The sequence below is a fragment of the Siphateles boraxobius genome, unplaced genomic scaffold (assembly GCF_051911475.1).
Source record: "Siphateles boraxobius isolate OS27281-9 unplaced genomic scaffold, OSU_SipBor_1 20, whole genome shotgun sequence".
NCBI lineage: Eukaryota > Metazoa > Chordata > Actinopteri > Cypriniformes > Leuciscidae > Siphateles > Siphateles boraxobius.
The window spans coordinates 497,126-523,995 of record NW_027508811.1 but is presented as its reverse complement, the minus strand read 5'-3'; the positions used below and the strand labels follow the sequence as shown (position 1 = coordinate 523,995).

At 43.9% G+C, this 26,870-nt stretch overlaps 1 protein-coding gene across 1 annotated transcript; it reads right to left on the bottom strand.

Moving 5' to 3' along the window:
• Positions 1 to 22,424: 22,424 nt before the first annotated feature.
• Positions 22,425 to 26,321, bottom strand: LOC143745360 (uncharacterized). Its single transcript, XM_077237475.1, has 7 exons — positions 25,871 to 26,321; positions 25,468 to 25,696; positions 25,144 to 25,374; positions 24,793 to 24,934; positions 24,547 to 24,693; positions 24,196 to 24,422; positions 22,425 to 24,074 (listed from the first exon to the last, which is right to left on the bottom strand). Exons 1-7 carry the CDS (start codon positions 26,319 to 26,321, stop codon positions 23,939 to 23,941), a joined length of 1,563 nt encoding a protein of 520 aa, XP_077093590.1. The 3' UTR covers positions 22,425 to 23,938.
• Between the last annotated feature and the right edge of the window lie 549 nt (positions 26,322 to 26,870).

Genomic DNA, 26,870 nt, shown 5'->3' with positions numbered 1-26,870 from the left:
CCCTCTCAGGGAACTACGGTTACATACGTAACCCGAGATGTTCCCTATCAAGGGAACTCTGCTGCGTAGTTACGCTGTGGGAACCTCATACCCACTGCACCATAATGACAAGTTCCCGTGCTGTGTGAAGTCCTTGCGCACACTAAGAAGCAAGCTACCTAGCACCAGGAGTGGAGAGGTCTAAGTCATAGAACTTGACAAATTTATGCGGTGAGGACCAGCCTGCCGCATCACAAACGTCATGAAGGGAAACTCCAAAAATTAAAGCTGTAGAGCCAGGCATATTCCTCGTAGAATAGGCCCGGACAGCCAAAGGGGAAGGCTGTCTGACCGTTTCAAAAGCAAGTGAGATCAACTACCCACTTGCTCATAATCTGTTTTGATGCAGAGCAACCTTTCTTAGTTGAATCCAAGCAGACAAATAACTGCTCTTATCTACGCCACAGGGCAGCTCTGTGAACGTAGGCATCCAAAGCCCTAACGGGACATAACAGATTGAGTCTTTCCTGATCTGGGGTATTAAAAGGTGGAGGGCAAAAGGCGTGCAACACAATTTGGCCCGCAACATTAGTAGGGACCTTAGGAATGTAACCCGGTCTAGGGTGTAGACATGCTTTCACCATTCCAGGTGCAAATTCCACACATGAAGGAGCAACCGAAAGGGCTTGCAAATCTCCAATTCTATTGATAGAAGAAATAGCAAGAACAAACAAAGTTTTTAGTGTAAGGAACTTTTCTGAAACCTCTTCAATAGTCTCAAAGGGAGCCAAGGCCAGACTCTCAAGTACAATGGCCAAATCCCAAGCCGGTGCTCTAGAGTGCAGTGCAGGGCTCAGCCTCAATGTGCCATGGAGAAAACCAAGTACACCTTTAAGGTGGAAGGAGATAATCCAGTAGAGAAACGGTCTTGAAGGAAATCGAGAACTGTACCTACCAGGCAGTTAACAGGATTCAAATTACGTTCTCCACACCAGGTAGAGAAAAATTTCCATCTCAATGCATAAAGTCTTCTCGTGGAGGGAGCTCTGGATTGAAGGATGGTCTCAACGACCTCAGTCGAGACACCGGATTATATGAGCTGGGCCTCCTCAGAGGCCAAGCCCACAGTTTCCACAACTCTGGGTGAGGTTGAAATATCTTGCCCCCTGCTTGGTACAGCAGGTCCCTCCTGACAGGAATCTCCATCGGAAAGCCGTCCAGAAGGGATACTAGGTCCGAGAACCACACTCGGGCCGGCCCAGGGCTACTAATAATAGATGAGCCCCTTCCTGGCGAACCCTCTCCAGAACTCCCGGGACCATTAATACCAGGCGAAAAGCGTACAGGTGTAGCCTCGGCCACACCTGCACCATCGTATCCATTCCGAGAGGATCTGGATATTTTAGGGAGAACCACATCGGACAATGGGTTGTATTGGATGATGCAAAAAGATCGACTTGAGCTTGACCATAGTTCTCCCATAGGAGCTCCACCACCTCGGGGTGAGGTCTCCACTCCCCGGGCCTCAGCCCCTGCCTTGACAGGATATCTGCTCCAACATTCAGATGCCCTGGAATATATACTGCCCTGAGTGACAGTAATTTCCCTTGGGCCACTAGGTGGATCTGATGAGCCAGTTTGCATAATAATCGAGACATCAGACCCTTCTGGTGGTTGATGTAGGATACCACTAATGTGTTGTCCGTGCGGACAAGCACATGGTGGCCTCTCAGGTCTGGCAGGAAGTATTTGAGTGCATGAAATACCGCCATAATGTCTAGCCGATTTATGTGCTAAGAAAGCTGATGGTCCTGCCAGAGACCTGCCGCAGAGCGGACACTCATGACCACCCCCCATCCTGTGAGGGAAGCATCTGTCGATAGCGTTACGCGTCGACAAGAAGCCCCCAACACTGGGCCCTGGGCGAGGAACCAAGGTTTCTTCCACATGACCAAGGCACATAGGCATCGCCACGTGACCTTGATCTTGCAGAACGGATTTCCCCTCGGAGAAAACCCCTTGGTCCTGAGCCACCACTGCAGGGGTCTCATGTACAGAAGGCCAAAAGTAATTACGTTGGACGCAACTGCCATGAGACCCAACAGTCTCTGAAACTGTTCCACAGTGAGTGACTGGCCTAGTTTTACCCCTTTTACGGCTGTGAGAATCGCAGAAATACGTGCTGGAGACAATCGTGCTTGCAAAGCTGTCGATTCCCACACTACCCCTAGTAAAGTGGTCCTCTGAGCTGGGAGGAGGACACTCTTTTTGGCGTTTAGCCACAACCCCAACATCTTTATGTGAGACAGAACGACATCTCGATGCCGAACTGCCATCTGCTCGGATTTAGCTAGGATTTAGCTAGTCGTCGATATAATTTTATACGCGAATGCCCTGGAGTCTCAGAGGAGCCAGAACTGCATTCACGCTCTCTGAAACTGCATCCACCTGCAACTGCATCCACTTAAAGGTGGGGGGTGATAAACCTAGGCCAAACGGAAGAACCCGATATTGGTATGCTTCACCCCCGAAAGCAAACCTGAGGAACTTCCTGTGATTAGGATGGATAGATACATGCAAGCGTCCTTCAAGTCTATTGTGACAAACCAGTCCTCGGACTGAATCTGTTATACAATCTGTTTGAGCGTAAGCATCTTGAACTTGAGCTTCTGAACTCTCTGCTGGGAGGAGAAACCCTTTCTATAGCCCCTTTTTGCAGAAGTGTCAGTACTTCCTGCTCCATAACCAGAGCCTGCTGTGGGTCCACCACTGTGGGAAGGCCCCCTTGAAATCTGGGCGAATGATTTCTTGAAACCGAAATCGTGAGGGGACTCCCCTCAGAAGTCTGACACCACTGGCGTCAGGACTTCTTTTTAGCCCAAGCCTTCTGTAACGTGGACGCTGAGGCTGAGTGAGAATCCATGTGCGGAAGTTTATTAAAGACAGTTTCCACAAACAAATACGATAAGGCAGGGAGAGGGTCAAAACCAAGGTAGCAGTCAGATCTTTCAACATACAAAGGGGAATTCCAACAGGCAAGAGTAGGCAGGCAAAAGGCCCAAGCAAAAACATCAGTCCGATCAGGCAACCAAAACAAAGAGGATAATCCAGAAAATCGAAAAACAGGTAACCAGGCAGAATCATACACAGAAGACAAGCATGATCAACAGGAAATAACGCTCTGTAAGGCAGGTAAACTGGCAATACTTTGCAATGAGTATAAGAATGGTCTCTGGTTAAATAGCAGTCAAACAGGAAATGAGAGCAGAAGAAGCGGAGGGAGTGGAACACAGTCAGTACTCAGGTGAGGGCTCCCTCTGCTGGTTTGGCATTACACCTTCTTAGAGATGACAGTCCTCAGATCTTGCCTACCCCTAATTGGCCTGGACTGCGACCGCCACCTAGGTTCCTCCGTTTGCGGAGGAGCCCTAATGGCTACACTCTGTTTTTGTTGCACTCTGTGCTGTGAGGAGCAAGTAGCCATATGAGACTGCTCAGAATTAATATTTGTTTTCCACCCAGCAGTCTCGGGGACATCGAAATGTTGAGGAAGAAATCTCTGGAACGCTGCTGCTTGCTTTTTTGTTTCTTGAAACCTATCAACGACACAATTTATTGCTTTGCCGAACAGACTTGAAGGCGAAAGTGGGGCGTCCAAAAGAACAGACCTATCCATATCCTTTATTTCAGACAGATTTAACCAAAGATGATGCTCCGTGGCCACCAGGGCTGCCATAGACCGGCCCACTGATTTGGCCGTCTCCTTGGTGGCCCAGAGAGACAGGTCTGTTGCGCAATGCAATCCTCGATCCTTTTCCTTTTAACACCAAAACTTTGGAACAATCTTCCAAACATTGTCCGGGAAGCAGACACAGTCTGTCAGTTCAAATATAGACTAAAAACACCTCTTTGGCTTAGCATACACATGACACATTATAGACTTAATTCAATGTTAGGAAGCATAGTTTAGATCAGCTGGAACCGGGCACACTTCCCATAAATCCTGATGTACTTGGTACATCATTAGAAGGATGGTGTCTTAGCTAACATTAGTCTCTCTGTTTATCCCGAGGTTTATTGCAGTCCACCGGATCCGCAGATGGGAGTTTTACCGATATGAACCTATTGAGTATTCCTGCCCTGAGAGCAGTGCATTTCACACTAAAAATAACACAGAGCTATGAGCCTATGGCATATACCTGCGAGCAGTGCATTATACACTAAAAATAACACAGCGATATGAACCTATTGAGTATTCCTGCCCTGAGAGCAGTGCATTATACACTAAAAACAACACAGCGATATGAACCTATTGACTACTCCTGCCCTGAGAGCAGCACATTATACACTAAAAATAACACAGCGATTTGAACCTATTGAGTACTCCTTCCCTGAGAGCAGTGCATTATACACTAAAAATAACACAGCAATATGAACCTATTGAGTATTCCTCCCCTGAGAGCAGTGCATTACACACTAAAAATAACACGGCGATATGAACCTATTGAGTATTCCTGCCCTGAGAGCAGTGCATTATACACTAAAAATAACACAAAGCTATGAGCCTATTGCATATACCTACCCTGAGAGCAGTGCATTATACACTAAAAATAACAGCGATATGAACCTATTGAGTATTCCTGCCCTGAGAGCAGTGCATTGTACACTAAAAACAACACAGCGATGTGAACCTATTGAGTACTCCTGCCCTGAGAGCAGTGCATTACACACTAAAAATAACACAGCGATATCTATTGAGTACTCCTGCCCGGAGAGCAGTGCATTATACACTACAAATAACACAGCGCTATGAACCTATTGAGTACTCCTGCCCTGAAAGCAGTGCATTATACACTAAAAATAACACAGCGATTTGAACCTATTGAGTGAGAGCAGTACATTATACACTAAAAATAACGGTGATATGAACCTATTGAGTATTCCTGCACTGAGAGCAGTGCATTACACACTAAAAATAACATGGGATATGAACCCATTGAGTACTCCTCCCCTGAGAGCAGCGCATTATACACTAAAAACAACACAGCAATATGTACCTATTGCCTACTCCTGCCCTGAGAGCAGTGCATTATACACTAAAAATAACGCAGCGATATGAACCTATTGAGTATTCCTGCCCTGAGTGCAATGCATTATACACTAAAAACAACACAGCGATATGAACCTATTGAGTACTCCTGCCCTGAGAGCAGTGCATTACACAGTAAAAACAACACAGCAATATGAACCTATTGAGTATTCCTGCCCTGAGAGCAGTGCATTATACACAAAAAAACAGCGATATGAACGTATTGAGTACTCCTGCCCTGAGAGCAGCGCATTATAGACTAAAAATAACACAGCGATTTGAACCTATTGAGTACTCCTGCCCTGAGAGCAGCGCATTATACACTAAAGATAACACACCGATATGAACCTATTGAGTACTCCTGCCCTGAGAGCAGTGCATTATACACTACAAATAACACAGTGCTATGAACCTATTGAGTACTCCTGCCCTGAAAGCAGTGCATTATACACTAAAAATAACACAGCGATTTGAACCTATTGAGTACTCCTGCCCTGAGAGCAGTGCATTATACACTAAAAATAACGGCGATATGAACCTATTGAGTATTCCTGCACTGAGAGCAGTGCATTACACACTAAAAATAACATGCGAAATTAACCCATTGAGTACTCCTCCCCTGAGAGCAGCGCATTATACACTAAAAACAACACAGCAATATGTACCTATTGCCTACTCCTGCCCTGAGAGCAGTGCATTATACACTAAAAATAACGCAGCGATATGAACCTATTGAGTATTCCTGCCCTGAGTGCAATGCTTTATACACTAAAAACAACACAGCGATATGAACCTATTGAGTACTCCTGCCCTGAGAGCAGTGCATTACACAGTAAAAACAACACAGCGATATGAACCTATTGAGTATTCCTGCCCTGAGAGCAGTGCATTATACACAAAAAAACAGCGATATGAACGTATTGAGTACTCCTGACCTGAGAGCAGCGCATTATACACTAAAAATAACACAGCGATTTGAACCTATTAAGTACTCCTGCCCTGAGAGCAGCGCATTATACACTAAAGATAACACACCGATATGAACCTATTGAGTACTCCTGCCCTGAGAGCAACGCATTTTACACTAAAAATAACACAGCGATATGAACCTATTGAGTATTCCTGCCCAGAGAGCAGTGCATTACACACTAAAAATAACACAGCGATATGAACCTATTGAGTATTCCTGCCCTGAGAGCAGTGCATTACACACTAAAAATAACACAGCGATATGAACCTATTGAGTATTCCTGCCCTGAGAGCAGTGCATTACACACTAAAAATAACACAGCAATATGAACCTATTGAGTATTCCTGCCCTGAGAGCAGTGCATTATACACTAAAAATAACACAGCGCTAAGAGCCTATTGCATACTCCTGCCCTGAGAGCAGTGCATTATACACTAAAAATGACACAGCGATATGAACCTATTGAGTATTCCTGCCCTGAGAGCAGTACATTATACACTAAAAACAACACAGCGGCTTGAACCTATTGACTACTCCTGCCCTGAGAGCAGTGCATTACACACTAAAAATAGCACAGCGATATGTACCTATTGCCTACTCCTGCCCTGAGAGCAGTGCATTATACACTAAAAATAACACAGCGATATGAACCTATTGACTGCTCCTGCCCTGAGAGCAGTGCATTATACACTAAAAATAACACAGCGATTTGAACCTATTGAGTACTCCTGCCCTGAGAGCAGTGCAAAAATAACACAGCGATATATGAAACTATTAAGTAGCTACTTTTTCCATGAGCAGCGCATTATTCACTAAAATAACACAGCGATTTGAACCTATATTGAGTACTCCTGACCTGAGAGAAGCATATAGTACACAAAAAAAATAACACGTTATGAAACTACTGAGTATTTCTGCTCTCAGGAAAGTTTTATTTAAGTATAAAACTTATTTTTCTCTCGCTAGGGCAGGAGACAGTGCGTGGTAGCTGTTAATGCTAACATTAATGATAATGCTTTAGCTGCCTTGGTGTGGTCGACTGAAGCAGGCATCAAAATGCATCCGATACTACATTTAGACAATAGTTATTAGTTTTGTGTATTTGTAATGTTCCCCAATTATCTTAGTAAACTTTAGAGGCTGTTTATCTGTGAATTTCAACAAAACATAATAAATTCACTTACCTTGGCTTAAATGCGATCTTTCTCCCACGAACAGTCAACGTAGTCCGTTTGTAAATTCCTTCCCTTCCCTCCAAATTTCCAAATGGCTTGATCCCGCCTCTACTTTAATTTCATTGGTTGAATCTGTGAATCAATCATTTTCTTGTCTCCCCTTAGAACAAGTTTAAGTAAAACTCCCATCTGCGCCGGATCCAGGCCATATCCAGATCTGATGAAGGACCATTGCATGGACACGACGACAATGCATCCCTGAAGTGCCAGCCTCATCAGCCCTGTGAAGGCCTCATGGACACCTCAACAAACCCGTTTCCATACTGGCGTGATGACTCCGACCCCCAACCAGGTGGAACTGGATAAATAAATATTGTGAAAGTTCTGATCCAATCTGACTTCTGACCTAAAATGCTACCTGAATCCTAATCATACAATGTTCGTTCGTTGGCCAGAGGAGAACTGGCCCCCTGACTGAGCCTGGGTTCTCCCAAGGTTTTTTTTCTCCATTCTGTCACCTGATGGAGTTTTGTTTCCTTGCAACTACCGCCTTTTTTCGCCTTTGTAGCCATTGGCTTTTGGTTTGCTTAGTTGGGGACATTTCATTTTATATTTAAAAATAATTATATAATATTATAGGTTTCCACTATTATTACAACATTATTTTCCTATTATCTCTGTAAAGCTGCTTTGAAACAATCTGTATTGTAAAAAGTGCTATATAAATAAAGGTGACGTGACTTGACTTGACACACTCGAACCTCAAGAATCAGCACGTGAATCTCAATAACAGTGACATGCTTCATGCCGCAATGCATTCTTGGAGCCACTGATGAGCTTTATATGATGCACCCAGAATGCATTGCAGCATAAAGCATTTCACTGTTATTGAGATTCACGCACTGATTCTTGAGGTTAGTGTTTTTCTCAATGAAGGGGTTTAAATTTATTGTACACATTTTAATTTTATTAATATTAAATACTCAAAGATTTTCTGATTAAAATGCTGCAGGATCTCATGCTTTATAAATCATGGATTTTTAGGATCATGTAAAATTGATAACAGAGACCATTCCCTGGATGAAATCAGGCCACTATATTATAATAATGTCTTTATTATCAACAAGTAGCCAACATGATCAATTTTTCTCTTGCTATAACAAACTCTTACCGTAGCCAGAGAATATCTGACATCAAATTGTCAAGGCCAAAGAGTCCAAGAGTTCAAACAAACTCTGTTTAGAGTAAAAACAGACTCTTAAGGATTATAAATTTGGCTAGTAAAATAATTGGGGAAAAACAAGGATCGCTTATGGATCTTTACATGGTGGCAGTAAAAAGGAAAGCCTCTGTTATTGTGACAGATTGTTCTCATCCCCTTCATAGCGCATTTCAGTTACTTCCTTCTGGCAGACGGTATGAAGTACCTTTGGTGAAAAAGGCCAAATTTAAGAAGACTTTTATTCTAACTGCTATCGGTATTTTAAATGGGATCATCAGATGAATCTTATGTTTTTCATAAGAATTGTGTAGGTTTTAATGTAGTTGGTTTTAAAAATTGATGTTATGTGTTGTTGTTGTATTCTTTGTTGAGAGTTTGTCTAAAGACAATTTTCTACCCCTATGGGGATAGACAATAAAGTTTTTTAATTGAATTGAATTGAATATGTAATTATTACAACTGTAATGAATTTCTGTAATCACATCTATAATTACACTGTTGATTCTTCCCTTACACCTTAACCATCCCTTACACCTAATCATACACCACAAAACTGTTTTAATCTGTAACCTTACCCATATCACACAATAGCAGCAAAAATGTTTTGCAATACACTATTAACACAATTAGTACATTGTACCTAACAAATAATAGTAGTAGTAGTAGTAGTAAGTACATAGTTAAAATGTGACACAATATTTGTTCGAAGTTTACACTTATAAAAAAAAGTAAGGATTCTGTTATGAATCTTTTGTTGATTGTGTTGCTCTTGGCAGAAATCTCTTCTTCAGCTGTTTGAGGGCCTCTCTGCTGAAAGTCTCCTCACAGCTTATCTTAAATATGTACTTTGACTTGGCTCTTCAAAGCCCTTCATTCCTGGTTTTAAGCTATTGTCATAGCAAGGATTTGATATAAAAGATGACTGACAATTTGATCTCTAATGCATTCCCTGCAAATGAGGAATTCATTCATCAGACAGAACTATGCCATATCACTTCCCTTTTGTTTGCAAAGCTACCACTTCACCCTCAGTTTGGTAAGTGTTTTTAATTTTTCGTAATTCAAACAGATAATTCTGACACTCCTGTAGTCACAATTACAATATTTGAAAAACACATTTCAATGCTTATAAGGTTTGCTAATTGAATGAAATATGGGTTTCAGTGGAAATTATATAACTACTGTAGGAAATAGATTATGAAAATACAATCCTTTTCATGAACATCTAAAACAGAAATAGATTTTATGTTGTCAACTTTGAATGATGCATTAATAATGTGGTATGGTATTCATAAATACTACCAAAATTCATTTTTGTTTTGTTTCATTAATTCAAATACAGTTGGCTGGACAATACAACATAGCTTCTATGAGGAAACAAGAGGTTACGTAATGTTAATGAGGAAGCCACACGGTTTCACTTCCACTTTTTTATATATGGTTCATGAGTCATTATTTTTTTACATTCTAATACCAAGGACATTTTTAAACAGCTCGTTAAAGCTCTGTCATTAACTAATTAAGGAGTTTTGCCACTGCATCATCATGACTGCAACCCTATGGATTCAAGGTCAAGGTCCAGTGTTAGGCTACTCTTTTGTCGTAAATCGATGCGTACTAGTTATTTTAGTCGATAAAGTTTTAAATATGGATATTTTTCTTACACGAACACATCGCTTCACTTCAGAAGGTTTCCATGCCAGAACTCCAAGGCGTACACCACGACTGACCCAAAAGCACAAGAAAAGTCTCTCAAAATCATATAAATAAGCCACAGAAGTTTTAGGATTCTGTTCTGTAGAGCAATGAAACAAAACTTCTGGCCCTATGGATCAGCGGTAATGTCTGGAGAAAAAAGAATGAAGCATATGCCGAAAATAACACTCTGCCTACAGTTAAGCATGGTGGTGGCTCGGTGATGCTCTGGGGCTGCTTTGCATCCTCTGCCACTGGAAACCTGCGCCATGTGGAAGGCAAGATTGATTCATTGAAGTATCAGGAAATACTAGAAGAAAACGTTATGCAGACAGTAAGGAATCTGAAGCTTGGGCGTCATTGGACCTTCCAACAGCACAATGATCCCAAGAATTCCTCAAATTCCACCAATTCTTGGTTGCAGAAGAAGTCCTGGAAGATTCTACAGTGGCCATTACAGTCACCTGACTTGAACCCCATAAAAAATCCCAAGGCCATTGCTCATGGGGAATGGGCTAAGATTCCTCAAAAACGCTGTCAGAAGCTTGTGTATGGTTATACATCTCGTTTGCACCAGGTCATAACAGCAAAAGGGTGTTATACTAAGTACAACCCCAAATCAGAAAAAGTTTGGACATTTTGTAAAATGCAATAAAATCAAGAATCTGTGATTTTTTCATTATATTTAACCTTTTATTAGCTGAAAAAAGTACAAAGAAACGTTTCCCAATGTTTTCACTGACCAACATAATTGTATTTTGTAAATATGAACAAATTTTGATTTTGATGGCTGCCACACCCCACAAAAGTTGGGACAGAGACCAAATAAAAGTGAAAAGATGACCCAAATTAGATTATCAAACTATTTTGAAACAGTCCACAATGAACGGCTGAATTGGTAATAGTTGAGGGTATCATGTTTGGGTGTAAAAGTGCTTCTCAGTCTTTTTAAGCAAAGATGGGCCATGGCTCATCACTTTGTGCCAAATATCTTGAGAGAATTGTCAAACAATTAAAAAATCACATTTCTCAATGCTAGATTGCAAAGCATTTATGCCTTTCATCATCTTCCATACATAATATTGTCACAAGATTCAGGGAATCTAGAGAAATCTCAGTCTGTGTAGGGAAAGGCAGTAGACCTCTTTTGAATGTGCATGACCTTTGAGCCCTCAGATGGCATCGCACAAGATACCATCATGCTACTCTGTTAAATACAGCCACATGTGCTCAGGAGTAATTTGGAAAACCGTTTTTAATGAACACAGTCTGATTCTGCATTAAGAAATGCCACTTGTATCTCTGTTATGCAAGGAGAAAGCTTTGCATCAGTTCTATGTGGAGATGCCGGCGAGTTCTCTGGGCCTGAGCTCATCTCAGATGGTCTAGAAGAAAGTGGAAATGTGTGCTGTGGTCAGATGAGTCCATGTTTCAGCTTGTTTTTGGGAGAAAATGGACATCGAGTTCTCAGTCCCAAAGACGAAAGGGACCAACCAGACTTTCACCAGCGACCAGTGCAAAAGCAAACATCTGTGCTGGTATTTAGGTGCATCATTGCAAACGGTATGGGTAACTTGTATTTGTAATGATGCGGGAAGAATGAAGCGAGCAGTGAATCCAATTGCAAGCACATTTATTAATAAAACAAACAAAAGAAACTCAGACCAGGAACACAGAAACAGCAACCATTACAAAATTAACAACTCACAAAGACAGGGCTTAAATACAGGGGTAAACGAGGTAAACAAGATAACAAGAGGGCCTGGTTAATCAGAAACACCTGGGGATACTTATAAACTAGAAAAACTACAAAGGACTACAAAACATGACACAGCACAGGAAATAACTAAAGTTCACACAAGACAAGGGAAACAGGACAGACAGGAACAAGACGGTATGCCACACCGTGACATAGCCCTCCCCCTATGGGCGGCTCCCGACGCCCATAAAAAAAAAAAAAAAAGTTCAGGAGGGTGGTGAAGTGGAGGCGGTCTTGGGGGAGGGATGGAGGGCCAGGTCCATGCAGGGAAAAGGACCAGGGCCTTGCAATGGCGGGCATGGGCCATGGGACGTGGGCGGAGCAGGACGCGCAGGCGGCGGCCAGGGCGGAGCAGGCTGCGCAGGCGGCCAGGGCGATGACAGTCCATCGGGCACCAGGGTGGAGACGACCCCTCGGACGGCCAGGGCGGAGACGACCCCTCGGACGGCCAGGGTGTAGAAGACCCCTCGGGCGGCACGGCGGTGAAGACCCCTCGGGCCGCCACGGCGGTGAAGTCCCCTGGGCGGGCCACGGCGGTGAAGACCCCTCGGGCGTCCACGGCGGTGAAGACCCCTCGGGCGGCCGCGGCGGAGAAGACCCTTTGGGCGGCCACGGCGGAGAAGGCCCTTCGGGCGATCCCGGCTCAGGAGCAGCAGACACCGGCTCGGGAACAGTAGACACCGGCTCGGGAACAGCAGACACCGGCTCGGGAACAGCAGACACACACACTGGCTCGGGAACAGCAGACACACACACTGGCTCGGGAACAGACAACACACACACTGGCTCGGGAGCAGACAGCGGCTCGGGAACAGCAGACACACACACTGGCTCGGGAACAGACAACACACACACTGGCTCGGGGACAGACAACACACACACTGGCTCGGGAACAGACAATACACACACTGGCTCGGGAACAGACAACACACACACTGACTCGGGAACAGACAACACACACACTGGCTCGGGAACAGACAACACACACACTGGTTCGGGAACAGACAACACACACACTGGTTCGGGAACAGACAACACACACCCTGGTTCGGGCTCAGTAACAGACAACACACACAATGGCTCGGGAACAGGAACAGTCTCTGAATAGGCCATCTTGTCCATAGACAGTGGCTCGGAGGAAGTGATGTGAACAGTCTCTGAATAGGCCATCTTGTCCGTAGACACTGGCTCGGAGGAAGTGACGTGAATGGTCTCTGGCTCGGCCATCTTGTCCGTAGACACTGGCTCGGAGGAAGTGACGTGAACAGTCTCTGACATGGCAGACGTAACGTGAACAGGCTCTGACTGGGCAGACGTGGCGTGAACCGTCTCTGGATCAGCAGAAGTGACGTGAACAGTCTCTGACTGGGCAGAAGTGATGTGGACAGTCTCTAAATCGGCAGAAGTGACGAGGACAGTCTCTGGATCAGCGGGCTCTGGCGCAGGATCAACGGGCTCTGGGCTGGGCATGATCAGCATGGAAGTGGGCTTTGTGCTGGGCAGGACCAGTGGTAACGGAAACTCTGGGCCGGACGGGACCAGCGGCGAAGGAAACTCTGGGCTGGACGGGACCAGCGGCGAAGGAAACTCTGGGCTGGACGGGACCAGTGGCGAAGGAAACTCTGGGCTGGACGGGACCAGCGGCAAAAGAAACTTTTGGACAAGCGGTCAGTCCGTGAACGAGACAAGAGCGCGCAAGTCGTTTTTTTCTGAATATCCAGTTCTCCTGTGGTTTCAGTGTAGTATCTACCAGCAGGTAATAGTGTTGTCAAAAATATCGATATTTCGATAAATATCGATACTGAAATATCTGAACGGTACCAATACTAATTTCCCGAAGTATCGATACACCAATACTAGCCGAGCAGTCACTTTCTCTTCTCTCCAAAGGCGCGTTGACAAACACCACACGTGACGCACTCGTCTCATTCGCTCTGGTTAAATAGCAAAAGTGAATGGAAAGATGGCGAGTGCGGCGTCCCCGCGACCGGCTTTGGTTGATTGATAAAGAACACCGCGAGCGGGCATGTCGGAGTCGGAGAATGGCGTGGACAGGACACGCGCTACACACCGCGAGCGGGCATGTCGGAGAATAGCGCGGACACGCGCTTCACACTGCGAGCGGGCTGCGGGCACCCAAAAGATTGTTTGACTATCAATATCCCTCTCATCACTCATTTTGTAAAATTATTTTATAGATGAAAACAGACTTAAGGAATTGGCTCCAGGGGTACCATTTAGCAGCATATGCTCAGCATCAGGGGTGTTTGTTTTTTGGACAGACCTGCACCACTGCTAAAAACATCCTAAAACACTGTAACTCTTCTCATTTTAACTTTTCTGAAACATTAACCAAGATGGCCTAGTATTGTTGTTGATATGAGTCTGTGTTTCGTTTTTCACTGTAATTCTTAAAGTTAACATAATCTGACTGAGGAATCGTAGACAAGTAAATATTGTAACTGTGGTCAGATGTAAATTAACTTGTGTCTGTTTAACTTTATTCAAAAATTATTATTTAATTCTGCAATTTGCCTTCATTAGCGATTATCATCAATTTGATTACACATATACTAATTAAACTAAACTGAGCTAGACAATGGCATCTCTGAATTCAATAATGAAATGCCTTTAACTGAAAATTGAATGTTTAACCTTATTATTATACATTACTGACACTCTATCCTCCAATTTGATACAGTTAAGTGCTTCGACACAATCTGTATTATTAAAAGCAATATATAAATAAAGGTAACTTGACTAGATGCTGATCCAGTGAGCATTGTTTCCGCGTGTGATGCACACACGTTTGCGTTTAAATCTGTTCATCAAATTAAGTTAATGTATTAACCAGCATTTATGACCGATGAACAATGCATTTGTTACAGTATATTTTAATCTTTGATAACAGTAGGTAATAAAAACACAACGGATCATGTTAGCTCTGGTCCAATGAAAAAATATTAACAGATAGAACTCAGGACATTTTTGTTCATGTAAAATATACCTCATTGTCATGTTCTAGACTTGTAATATTTAGCTTTAAATAAAAAAAAGACCCCCTTAATATTGTGGCAGTTTTTTTCTCTGTGGTATCGAAAATGGTATCGAATATCGATATTTTTCAAGGTATCGTATCGAAGTTAGAAATTCTGGTATCGTGACAACACTAGCAGGTAAGGTTGTTTTCGATTCTCTGGTTATTTTCTTGACCAGCGGCGAAGGAAACTCTGGGCTGGTCGGGACCAGTGGCGAAGGAAACTCTGGGCTGGACGGGACCAGCGGCAAAAGAAACTTGAGGACAAGCGGTCAGTCCGTGAACGAGACAAGAGCGCGCAAGTCGTTTTTTTCTGAATATCCAGTTCTCCTGTGGTTTCAGTGTAGTATCTACCAGCAGGTAAGGTTGTTTTCGATTCTCTGGTTATTTTCTTGTTTTGCCTTCTCACAAATTTGTATTTTAATTAGACGCGTTCCCACTTTATATAACAGCTGCTCTGAATAATATTGCAGTTTAAATTGTATAGCACTTAAGTGAGCGCTGTCCAACAGCTAGTTTCGATTCCTCTCCCATTATTCGGGTGATTTGCGTTTGCTGTGTTAATTGCTGGGCAGAAACAGCTGTCCTCACTCAGGCATTAGTACGTATTATATCTATGTAGTGCGCGCGCTGTCGCGGAAGCGCCAGCGGAAGCGTTCAGCCTCCTCGTGTGAAGACCGACTCGGGTAAAGACCATCGACTCTACCTGTGCGACTCCACCGAGCAACGACACCAGCTACGCACTTAAGTATCGTCTTCTCCCTTTCCTCTCCTACTTGTACTCTATTTCCCTTAATCAACATGTGCTTTCAATACATTCCTGTTGTCTCCCGATAACGCACTCTCATCACGCACAGAAGGCAGCGCAATACTGCTAATCTGCGTCCCGTTCTCTCATCCACACACACACCTCTCTCTCTTTCTATGGGTCTATGGAATTGTCAGTCAGCAGTCAATAAAGCTGACTTCATTCCTGCCTTTGCATCTCTTTCAACTCTTAATATCTTGGGCTTGACTGAGACCTGGATCCGTCCAGAAGACTCAGCAACCCCTGCTGCTCTCTCTAACAACTTCTCTTTCTCTCACACCCCTCGCCAGTCTGGTAGGGGTGGGGGGGCTGGTATTCTCATTTCTAACAATTGGAAATACTCAACTCTCTCCTCTCTATACAATAACAACTCATTTGAATATCACGCTATTACACTTACAACTCCCTTTAAGATCGAGATTGTAGTCATTTATCGCCCCCCAGGTCAACTGGGAAGCTTTGTTGAGGAGCTGGATGTGCTGCTGTCCTCTTTCCCTGAGGACGGCACTCCACTTGTAGTCTTTGGCGATTTCAACATTCATCTAGAGAAGCCGTATGCTACAGATTTCATCTCTCTCCTAGCCTCATTCGATCTCAATCGGCTCATCACCACAGGTACTCACAAGTCAGGCAACCAACTGGACCTGGTCTACACACGCAACTGCATCACAGACAACATTTTGGTGAAACCTCTCCATGTTTCAGATCATTTCCTCATTACTTTCAATCTACAACTCACTATCCACACTCCACCAACTCCCCTACCAGTTACCTTCAGACGAAACCTGCGCTCACTTTCTCCCTCCCGTCTTTCCTCTGCTGTGTCATCTTCTCTTCCCTCACCCTCACAATTCTCATCTCTAGATGTGAATACCGCAACGGATACTTTATGCTCCACATTAACTTCTTCTTTAGACACTATCTGCCCTCTCTCCTCCAGGCCAGCGCTACCCCCTCTAACCCCTGGTTATCTGAAGTTCTTCGGGAAGACCGGACTAAACTCAGGGCAATGGAGAGGAAATGGCGCAAATCAAAAGATACATCTGACCTGAGTATGTACCAATCTCTGCTCTCTTCCTTTTCTGCTGATGTTCATGCCGCAAAATCTTCATATTTCCACAACAAGATCAACTCCTCCTCTAACACACGAACACTTTTCAAGACATTCAACTCTCTCCTCTGTCCACCTCCACCACCACCCACCTCCTCGCTAACTGCTGATGATTTTGCTAACTTCTTCACTAACAAAACAACAACCATTAGCAGTCAGTTCTCTCCTCCACACACACAGGAACCTAGTCCAACCTCTCCCACAGCCAATAACCTTCTCTCCTCCTTCTCTCCTCTAACCGAGGAAGAAGTATCTAAACTTCTCCTCTCCAGTCATCCTACCACCTGCCCTCTAGACCCCATCCCCTCACACCTTCTTCAAGCCATCTCTCCCACACTTCTACCACTACTCACACACATCATCAACTCATCCCTCCATACTGGCATTTTTCCTACAGTATTTAAGCAGGCTCGGGTAACCCCACTGCTCAAAAAACCAACTTTAAACACATCACTTCTAGAGAATTACAGACCTGTCTCTCTCCTACCTTTCATTGCAAAAACACTTGAAAGAGTTGCTTTCAACCAAGTATCATCTTTCCTGTCTCTGAATGCTGGATGTTAACCAATCTGGCTTCAAGAAAGGGCATTCAACCGAGACCGCATTACTTTCAGTCACAGAAGCCCTGCGGATCGCCAAAGCTGCTTCCAAATCATCAGTTCTCATTCTCCTAGACCTGTCTGCTGCCTTCGACACTGTGAATCATCAGATCCTTCTGTCCACCCTCTCATCACTGGGCATCACTGGATCTTCCCTCCACTGGTTTGAGTCCTATCTCACAGGTAGGCCATTCAGTGTCGCATGGAGAGGCGAGGTATCCAAAGTACATCGACTGACCACAGGGGTTCCCCAGGGGTCAGTCCTTGGACCCCTCCTCTTCTCCATTTACACCACATCACTGGGACCCATCATACAGGCACATGGTTTCTCTTACCATTGCTATGCTGATGACACCCAGCTCTACCTCTCATTTCAACCAGACGATCCCACAGTAGCTGCACGTATCTCTAGCTGTCTGGCGGACATCTCGGCATGGATGAAGGAACATCACCTGCAGCTCAATCTGGCAAAGACTGAGCTTCTTGTTCTCCCTGCCAATCCGTCTCTACAGCACGACTTCACTATCCAGTTAGACTCATCCTCAATCACCCCATCAAGGTCAGTCAGAAATCTTGGAGTAATCTTTGATGACCAGCTAACCTTCACAGATCACATTTCAAAGACAGCTCGATCATGCAGGTTTGCAATGCACAACATCAGGAAGATCAGGCCTTTCCTAACTGAGCATGCAACACAGCTTCTTGTACAGGCCCTGGTTATTTCTAGGCTTGATTACTGCAATGCTCTTCTAGCTGGTCTTCCATCATGTGCAACTAAACCCTTACAATTGATCCAGAATGCTGTCTTGTATTCAACGAGCCCAAAAGGGCCCACGTCACTCCGCTGTTCATCTCCCTGCATTGGCTACCACTCGCTGCTCGAATCAAGTTCAAGGCGCTGACACTTGCTTACAGATTGTCCACCGGCTCAGCTCCCTCCTACTTTCACTCGCTCCTACGGGTCTACATCCCTACCAGAAGCCTACGATCGGCCAAGGAGCGACGGCTCGTGGTGCCTTCACAGCGAGGCACAAAATCATTGTCCAGAACATTCTCATTCACGGTTCCATGCTGGTGGAATGACCTACCCACCCTCGTCCGTAATGCAGAATCCCTGACAGCATTCAAAAGACAACTGAAAACTCATCTCTTCCGTGAGCACTTAACATAAAATAAAAAAAATAAAAAAATAAAAAAACCTTTCTCTTGAAATCTTCGCTTGTCTAGTTTATGCTACTCCGAGCAATGTTTGAACTTTGTATTCTGAGCACTTCTTGCGTTGTTTTTGCCTCTCCACGATGACTCGCTTGGTTTAATCCTCAAATGTAAGTCGCTTTGGATAAAAGCGTCGGCTAAATGACTAAATGTAAATGTAAATGTAAACTCTGGGCTGGACGGGACCATTGGCGAAGGAAACTCTGGGCTGGACGGGACCAGCGGCGAAATAAACTCTGAGCTGGGTTCATGGGCTGTCGCTGATGTGTGTGCTGCCCACACACACAAAACAGCCATGGACACCACAATGAGCGCTGTGTCTTCCAGAGCAGACTCAAGTGCGGCGTGTTCAGTCTCTGGCGGGCAGGTGATCGGCTCCGGTTCTGGCGAACAGGCGACGGGCTCAGGCTGTTGCTCGAAGACTGGCTCTGGCTCTTGCCCGAAGACTGGCTCTGGCTCTGGTTCTTGCTCGAAGACTGGCTCTGGCTCTTGCTCGAAGACTGGCTCTGGCTCTTGCTCGAAGACTGGCTCTGGCTCTTGCTCGAAGACTGGCTCTGGCTCTTGCTCGAAGACTGGCTCTGGCTCTTGCTCGAAGACTGGCTCTGGCTCTGGTTCTTGCTCGAAGACTTGCTCTGGCTCTTGCTCGAAGACTGGCTCTGGCTCTTGCTCGAAGACTGGCTCTGGCTGGACGCGGCTGACGGGAAGCTCTGGCTGGACGTGGCTGACGTGAAGCTCTGGCTGGACGGTCTCTGGCTGGACGGTCTTTGGCTTAGGAGCCACCGGGCACGTCGTTGAGGAGGCCATTCTTCTCCTCCTCCTCCGTCTCCGGACCACCGGACTCGGGACCACCGGAACTGGGACCACCGGAACAGGGACCAGCGGTGAAGGCCTGGCGTGACACGGGATGAAGCTCTCCAAACATCTGGAGAGCGCCTCTCTCCAGCCCAGACCGGAGAGATCGGGGAGTTCCCTCGGGTTGACCTCCTTAGCCCCCAGCCGGTAACAGACTTTAATTGCCTCATCATCCAGGTAGCAGGAGGCAGCAAGAGGAACAAATCCCCACGTATACTGGAACAGATCAAGGCTTTCCAGGGCCAAGGCCGCGATCTGTCCAGCGAACTCCCGGTCTAGCCTGTGTAGATCAGGCGAGATCCGTGCTGCTAGATTCATATTCGGTGAGTTGTTCTGTAACGATACGGGAAGAATGAAGCGAGCAGTGAATCCAATTGCAAGCACATTTATTAATAAAACAAACAAAAGAAACTCAGACCAGGAACACAGAAACAGCAACCATTACAACATTAACAACTCACAAAGACAGGGCTGAAACACAGGGCTTAAATACAGGGGTAAACGAGCTAAACAGGATAACAAGAGGGCCTGGTTAATCAGCAAAACACCTTGGGATACTTATAAACTAGAAAAACTACAAAGGACTACAAAACATGACACAGCACAGGAAATAACTAAAGTTCACACAAGACAAGGGAAACAGGACAGACAGGAACAAGACATGAACCCACACTGTGACAGCATTATTGTGGAGGTACCATTGACATGGAGGCATGTATTTGGATTGTACAGAGACATAAACTGACATCAAGATGACATCTTTCCTGGGAAGCAAGACAATGCCAGGCCTCATTCTGCACATGCTAAAACTGAGTGGTTTCTAGACAATCTGCACCATAGAAGGGATGTGCCTGCCTGTTTACTGCAGTCCAGATATGTCTCTTATGGAAAATGTATGACCCATCATGATAAGGAGAATCAGGCAATGATGACCACAGATTGTTGAGCGGCTGTCTTGTATCAGACAAGATTGGGCAAATATTCCACTAGCAAAACTCCAACAATTAGTATCCTCAACTCCCAAATGATTAAAAAGTGTAATTAAAAGGAAAGGTGAAGCGACACAGTGGTAAACATGTCTCTGTCCCAACTTTTTTGGGGTGGGTTGCAGCCATCAAAATCAAAATTTGGTCATATTTACAAAATACAATTGTGTTGGTCAGTGAAAACATTGGAAAACTTTTCTTTGTACTTTTGTCAGTTAAAAAAAGGTTAAAAAGAATGAACAAATAACAAATTCTTGATTTTATTGCATTTTACAAAGTATCCCAACTTTTTCTGATTTGGGGTTGTACTAAAAAATGCTTGTGATAAAGGGGTTGAATATTTTTGAGACTGCAGAAGTTATTAAAAGTTGCAATTTCATTTAAATATTTCCATACATTTTTGCGCAACAAGAGGAAAGAGAACGCGCTGCCTGTGAATGTCCTGTCTATGTGACACACACACGACATACAGGTAGACGCGCACCAGTATCTTGTGCACAGACAGCGCCCACGGATACAGTTCTCTTTTTGAACGAACAATAAGACACAATTATGCCCAAATGCCAGTTTTGTCTAGTATCCTCATAACATAAGAGTAGTCTTAAATTAGCCCCTTACTCATCAAGGATCACCGGTTATCCCAGATTATCGCTGTTCTACCTTTATTACTCATTTAAACATCACACACTTACCTTATCCAGGGCCGGCCCGTGGCATAGGCGGAATAGGCAAATGCTAGGGGCGCCACTCAATAGGGGCGCCAAAATGAGTGAACGAGTGAATTTTTTTGGAAGATTTTTTTTACTAATACTATTTTAAAAACATCAATTCAACATACTACAAAATAAAGCAAAAAAACTCCACAAAAACTTAACTAAGTCCCCCGACTCCGGTCCGGTGCATCAATCTTCCCCCGCCCAGCGAGTGCTTGAAGTGCGTCAGAAACAGAGCGCGCGCGATCAGTTTACTGTTGGTAATTTGTTGTGTAGCGTCGCCCCTCGCTGCATCCAATGTAGACAGCATTTCTTTCGTTTGAGGACACTTAACACACTCAAGCATCCCGTAGAAACGGGCCTGGCAGCTCGCGCCAGGTCTAGACATGGTGAAAGTTACCTGATTGTGACGGATGGCAAAATTTACATTACATATTTTAAATTAGCATTATAGTCTGCAATAGACACAGTGCCAAACGGAAGAGAAGAGGATAAAAGGGGATAAAGACAGATGTAATGTAATGAATGAACAGTTTATCTAATTGCAGTAAGATATATTTTAATGGCAGTTATTTTTACCTTAAACTTTATGCTAACAGTTGTTCTGAGTTCTCTAGAGGCATTTTGCAGTTTCTTTCATGGTGAAAACATGAAACGTGCCATAGTTTAGTGGAAGATTGCTGCCATAAACTGCAAAACAAACACTTTTGCTAGCGCTCAATGAATAGTTTGTGCATGAATGACATTTGGACGATGACATCACTGTTTTATCCAGAGCGGCTATACTGAACAAAATTATAAACGCAACAAAATTTTAAAGCTGTAAATCTGGCTTGAAATAATCTATATTGTAAAAAGCGCTATTTGTGCTATTTGTGTTTAGACTGTAATGTGTGTATATATATATATATATATATATATATATAGGATAAATAATCATGAACACAATGACAGGGTGAAATGGGCTGTGATATATGGGGCACCAGGTAAAATCTTGCCTAGGGCTGCAAATTGGCCAGGGCCGGCCCTGACCTTATCTGGACAAATTCAGCATCATTAGAAAGGTTTAAGACTCCAGCTTCGATATTTGACCACTGTTTATGATTAAACTGGTTTGCAGTGACATTAATTTCATAATTTATGCCAGGAGTGCAAAATAATAAATCTGTAACGTTTGTTATTTTGAATAGAAATCATCACTCATAAAGCAGTCATTCACATCATCTCCGGTTTATTTGTGTTCACATACACATCACCTTTTATACATTGTCATGATTATTTAGAAATAAATAATGGACAAATGGACAAATGGACAAAAGTCTTTGGACGCCTCAGATGTAAAGTTATTCGCTGTCAAAGTGACGGCAAAATGAATGGGAGTCAATGGAATGCTAACAGCAGGTGAAGTTCTGCTACAATGGCGGCTCCCGCGAGGCTTCAACTTCCGGCTGATGGATTGCCCCCTTGGGTCTCCCCTTCCTGATTCGCGTCAGATTTCATAGATGATAGGCTTGTTTGAGATGAGCAAAATCTGCGCAGAACCGATCACTGGTGACCAGCGCGCAATGCGTGCTGGTTAGAAATGTGTCCGAGTGCGGTCCGCTTTGCTCTGATGTGCATACCTGTCAAGTTTTGGATTTGAAAATAAGGGAAATTTTCCGGCGCCAACCGCGAGCAGTCCCACCACCCCAACCAAGCTCCAGTATTCCTTACATTTTAAGACAGGTGTTATTATATTATAAAACAAAAGCCAGGGTATATATGAAGAGCATTTATTTAAAGGTTTATTTGCATATTTCTGTTCATTTAACATTGCTTGTCTTTACATTTACATTTTAATTTTCATTCCACACATTCTTTTCATTTCATATTGCTTTTCTTTTACAGTTTTTCTTTACATTTCACATAACTTTTCTTTACTCTTTTAGTGAGTTATTGTACAAATTTGTTGCAGACTTTGCATTCTTTAGGACTGTTTTGGAAGGACTGTATTTGTGGGCTGGGCCAGAGTGGTTCATTTTACATGAGAGTAGAGCGCAAACAGTTCTGTTGTCTAATGTCATCCTATTCTCTGTAACAATCTTTCGTACCATGCTAAACACTCTTTCTGAACTTGCATTGCTATGGGGAATGCATAGTAAAGCCTTCATAAGTTTTGGTAGCTCACTGAACCTAGTGTCCTTTCCTACCAGGCCCCAGAATCTGTCCATTCTGTCTTCTTGGGGGAGTTGCTTACTATCTGTCACCTGATAGTCTGTGAATTCCTCTCTCATCTTATCCTCTTTCAGCCTCAACTGAGGGAACAGGGCCCCTAGCCTTTCCACTGTAAAGTAAAAAGTGTTTGACTGACCATTGCCGATCTAAGCAAGTATCATAGCATTCCTGTAGCTCAAACAGTAGAGTGTTGGTGCTAGCAACACCAAGGTCATGGGTTCGATTCCCAGGGAAAGCAAAAACTGATAAGAATGTAAAATGTGTACCTTGAAATGCAATGTAAGTCGCTTTGGATAAAAGCATCTGCCAATTGCATAAATGTAAAAATTGCCTTGCCTAACATCAATAGGCTTTATGCACAGCTGGACTACTTCCTGAACTTAAGCCAGCTCCTTTATTTCCTGTCTTACATTATTGGACAAACTAATTAATCCAGATGTGTCTGGACATTGCTAGGGTGGTTACTAGGGTAAGTAGTGGAGCTGGACATAAAGCCTATTGGAAACTGTTTCTATTATCTACCTGTCCCTGGAGTTATGTTAAGACGTGCTGCAGGGTCCAGCACTTTCAGGTCCCTCAGGAGTGGATGGTCGAGGGGAAAGGAGGAGAACATCTTCTTAAGAACTGCCTCATAGAAGCTTCTCACAGTTCTACAACAGCATAAGAGTGAAAAAAATAAATTAGTGGTAATATTTTTAGGCACACTACAGCCTATACTCTCATACTGTCAAAAGATGATATCATAATATAACTACTGGGTAATATACTCACTGAAAGATTTTCTTCTCGGCTGACACAGGGAGCTCAGCGCTTCTCATGAAATTCTTTGTGTCTACTCCGATAAAGAGATCTTCATCAGACAACTGATGTCCATCTCCATACTCCACCTCCCTGAGAGGCACACCCACGATTGCCCTGGCTGGTATGAGGTAGCCCAGGATCCTCTTTATCAGCCTGCACATCTCCTCCTCAAGTCTGTGAATTTGTACTCCCTCTGACTGCAGATAATATCAATGGTCACAACAAAATAACAAGAATAATGAAATAAGAATGCTATAATAAGCACAAACATTTAATTATATACTATTATTCACTCATTCATTCAATATCATTGACACCCACCTGGAAGGCAATGTTAAAATCAGATAAAGGCTTAAGGGCAGCACTCAGGTACAGGAAGTAGGTCTTCATGATTGGATCACGCAGATGGCTTGCCAGATCACGCACTTTAACACTCCTTTCCACCTCTTCATGACTGTTAAAGTAGGCCTATAGTACATAGAGATACAGGGTGGCAATACATGGTTAAAATGGAAATATAGCATAGTAAACTGTGTAGATATCTGCTGAGTGGAGTTACCATCCTACCTGTAGTGCATCCCACTGGTTCAGCACCCTCTGGATGCAGGTTAACAGACTCAGCCATCTGGTGCTGCAGTACCTGAGGAGCTTCAGGTGGTCTGAATCAGTGAAGTCTACAAACTCTTTGTAGACTTCACATCTTTTTGCACTGAGAGATAGAAAATTACTCTGTTAGTGGTTGGAATTGTGAGTGAGTGAGTGAGTGTGTGTGTGTGCTTGACTGAGTATGTGTGTAAAGAATATGAACTGCAGGCCTACTAGGCTACCTTGTTTATGAGTTAGCCACATGCAATGTTCTTACATTGTAACGCACAATATTAGGCAAGAGAAATAGCAGGCCTATATGTATGCATTTACCTTTTATCAAAGTGGGTGTATATCCCCACCAGGATGTCTTCCACTGGTACCTGGGCTGCTCTGATGCCACAGCCAGTGGCCAGCTGTACCAGGTGGCAGATGCAGCCAAGGTCCTGGATGTGGGGCTGGCTGGTCTTTAGTCTGCTGATGACCGAGTTATGGCGGCCTTTCATAACACTCGCATTATCGGAGTTAAAGGCAATCAGGTTATCCCATGGGATGCCTCTTTTTCTATTGGAAACAGGAAAAAATGCCACAAAATGTAAGGTTGTAATTAAATGCAATCTACTAAACATGTCAACAACACAGTGCAGCTCCCCTTACCTTAATGCTTCACTAAGCTTTTCATACAGATTTTCTGCTTTTCCTACATTGCATACAGGCATCTCCAGGAATCTTGTAGAGACCTGCAGAGTGGCCTCATCGTAGAGTCTAGTCAGGATGACGAATTCTTTGTCTGTTTTTCTGTTGTTCGATTCGTCGCACATCAGTGAAAAGGGCTGAGATCGGCATGTTTTGGCCAACTCGTCCTCTAGTTCTGCTGCTATGGCACCTGTTGAGTGTCCAGTAATTAGCTAGTAAGTTAGCCTACAACATGCATGCCACCATGGGTTAATGCTCAAATGTTAGAATATTCAAACACATTTTAAACCGTTTTAGCAAACGTAGTTACAATTTATAGCCCAGCAGTAAGAAAGATAGGTAGCTATATGGCTAGCTAACTTACCTTTGATGATTTGAGTAGCCTTAGTTTTTCCTGTTGAGTATTTTCGTGCAATAGCAGAGTCCGGGAACATGTCAGCTACACACTTGTTGAAGTCGTCGTGGAAGGAGAAAGGAATGTTGTTTTTGGCACACAGCATTGCCATTTTTACCTCTGCACGTGTGACCTGGTCTGCCTCGGTGGCATTTCTCGTCACGAATGCTGACATCGCCTGGGCATGTTTTAGTCCCTCTTGCCCGCGCTTGTGCTTGGCGGATTTCTCGTGCTGACACACATCATTCCTTCCCCCGTGTGAGATGCTGAAGTCGCAGTTACAAAACTTGCAAAACGCGTGACTGTCCCCCAACCTGCTCCTCTTCAGAAAAATAAATTCACTGTTCCATTGATCGCGATATTTGCAAGAGGGTTTGAGTTTTTTGGCAGGAGTGCCTTCCGTCTCTCTTCTGGCTTCCATCATCCGTATCTGTTTTATTTGTTTTCCCGCGTTGTCACTCATCATCTGACCTCACACACTAACCTCGCGACAACTGCCACCTAGTAGGCAGTTATCACGAGGCTAGTGACAGAGCTCAGATTGGGAATGTTTTTTTTTTTACTCCGTTTTTTTTTTTTTTATAACGCAGGTTAAAATACGGGAGATTTACGGGAAAATACTAATACGGGAGGACGGCGGGAAAGAAGGGTAAAATACGGGATTTTCCCGGCCAAAACGGGATACTTGACAGGTATGCTGATGTGATGCTGACGTGTGTCAAAAAGCTCTCGCGAGCGCAAGTCGCAGGTGTCGGATTCTGCAGTCGCGCGCAGTTGCTCTCCACCGACTGCGCTGATCAAAAGCATGATGGGAAACGACTTGCTGACAACACAGCTTAATGTTGATTGGTTTAAACAACCGTGATGTATTGTTCTCTTTTAAAATGTTTGATTTTAAAACTCGGATATCATGTTTTATGTGTATATACATATACATATATGTTATGTGTGAATATTCCCAAATTCTCTG

Excerpts from the sequence above, each read along its gene's own strand:
- LOC143745360 (XM_077237475.1), bottom strand. The coding sequence starts at position 26,321 with ATGGAAGCCAGAAGAGAGACGGAAGGCACTCCTGCCAAAAAACTCAAA. Across the intron at positions 25,375-25,467 it reads AAGCTTAGTGAAGCATTAAG|AAAAAGAGGCATCCCATGGG; the intron begins GTAAGGGGAGCT and ends TGTTTCCAATAG. Across the intron at positions 24,935-25,143 it reads TACACCCACTTTGATAAAAG|TGCAAAAAGATGTGAAGTCT; the intron begins GTAAATGCATAC and ends TCTATCTCTCAG.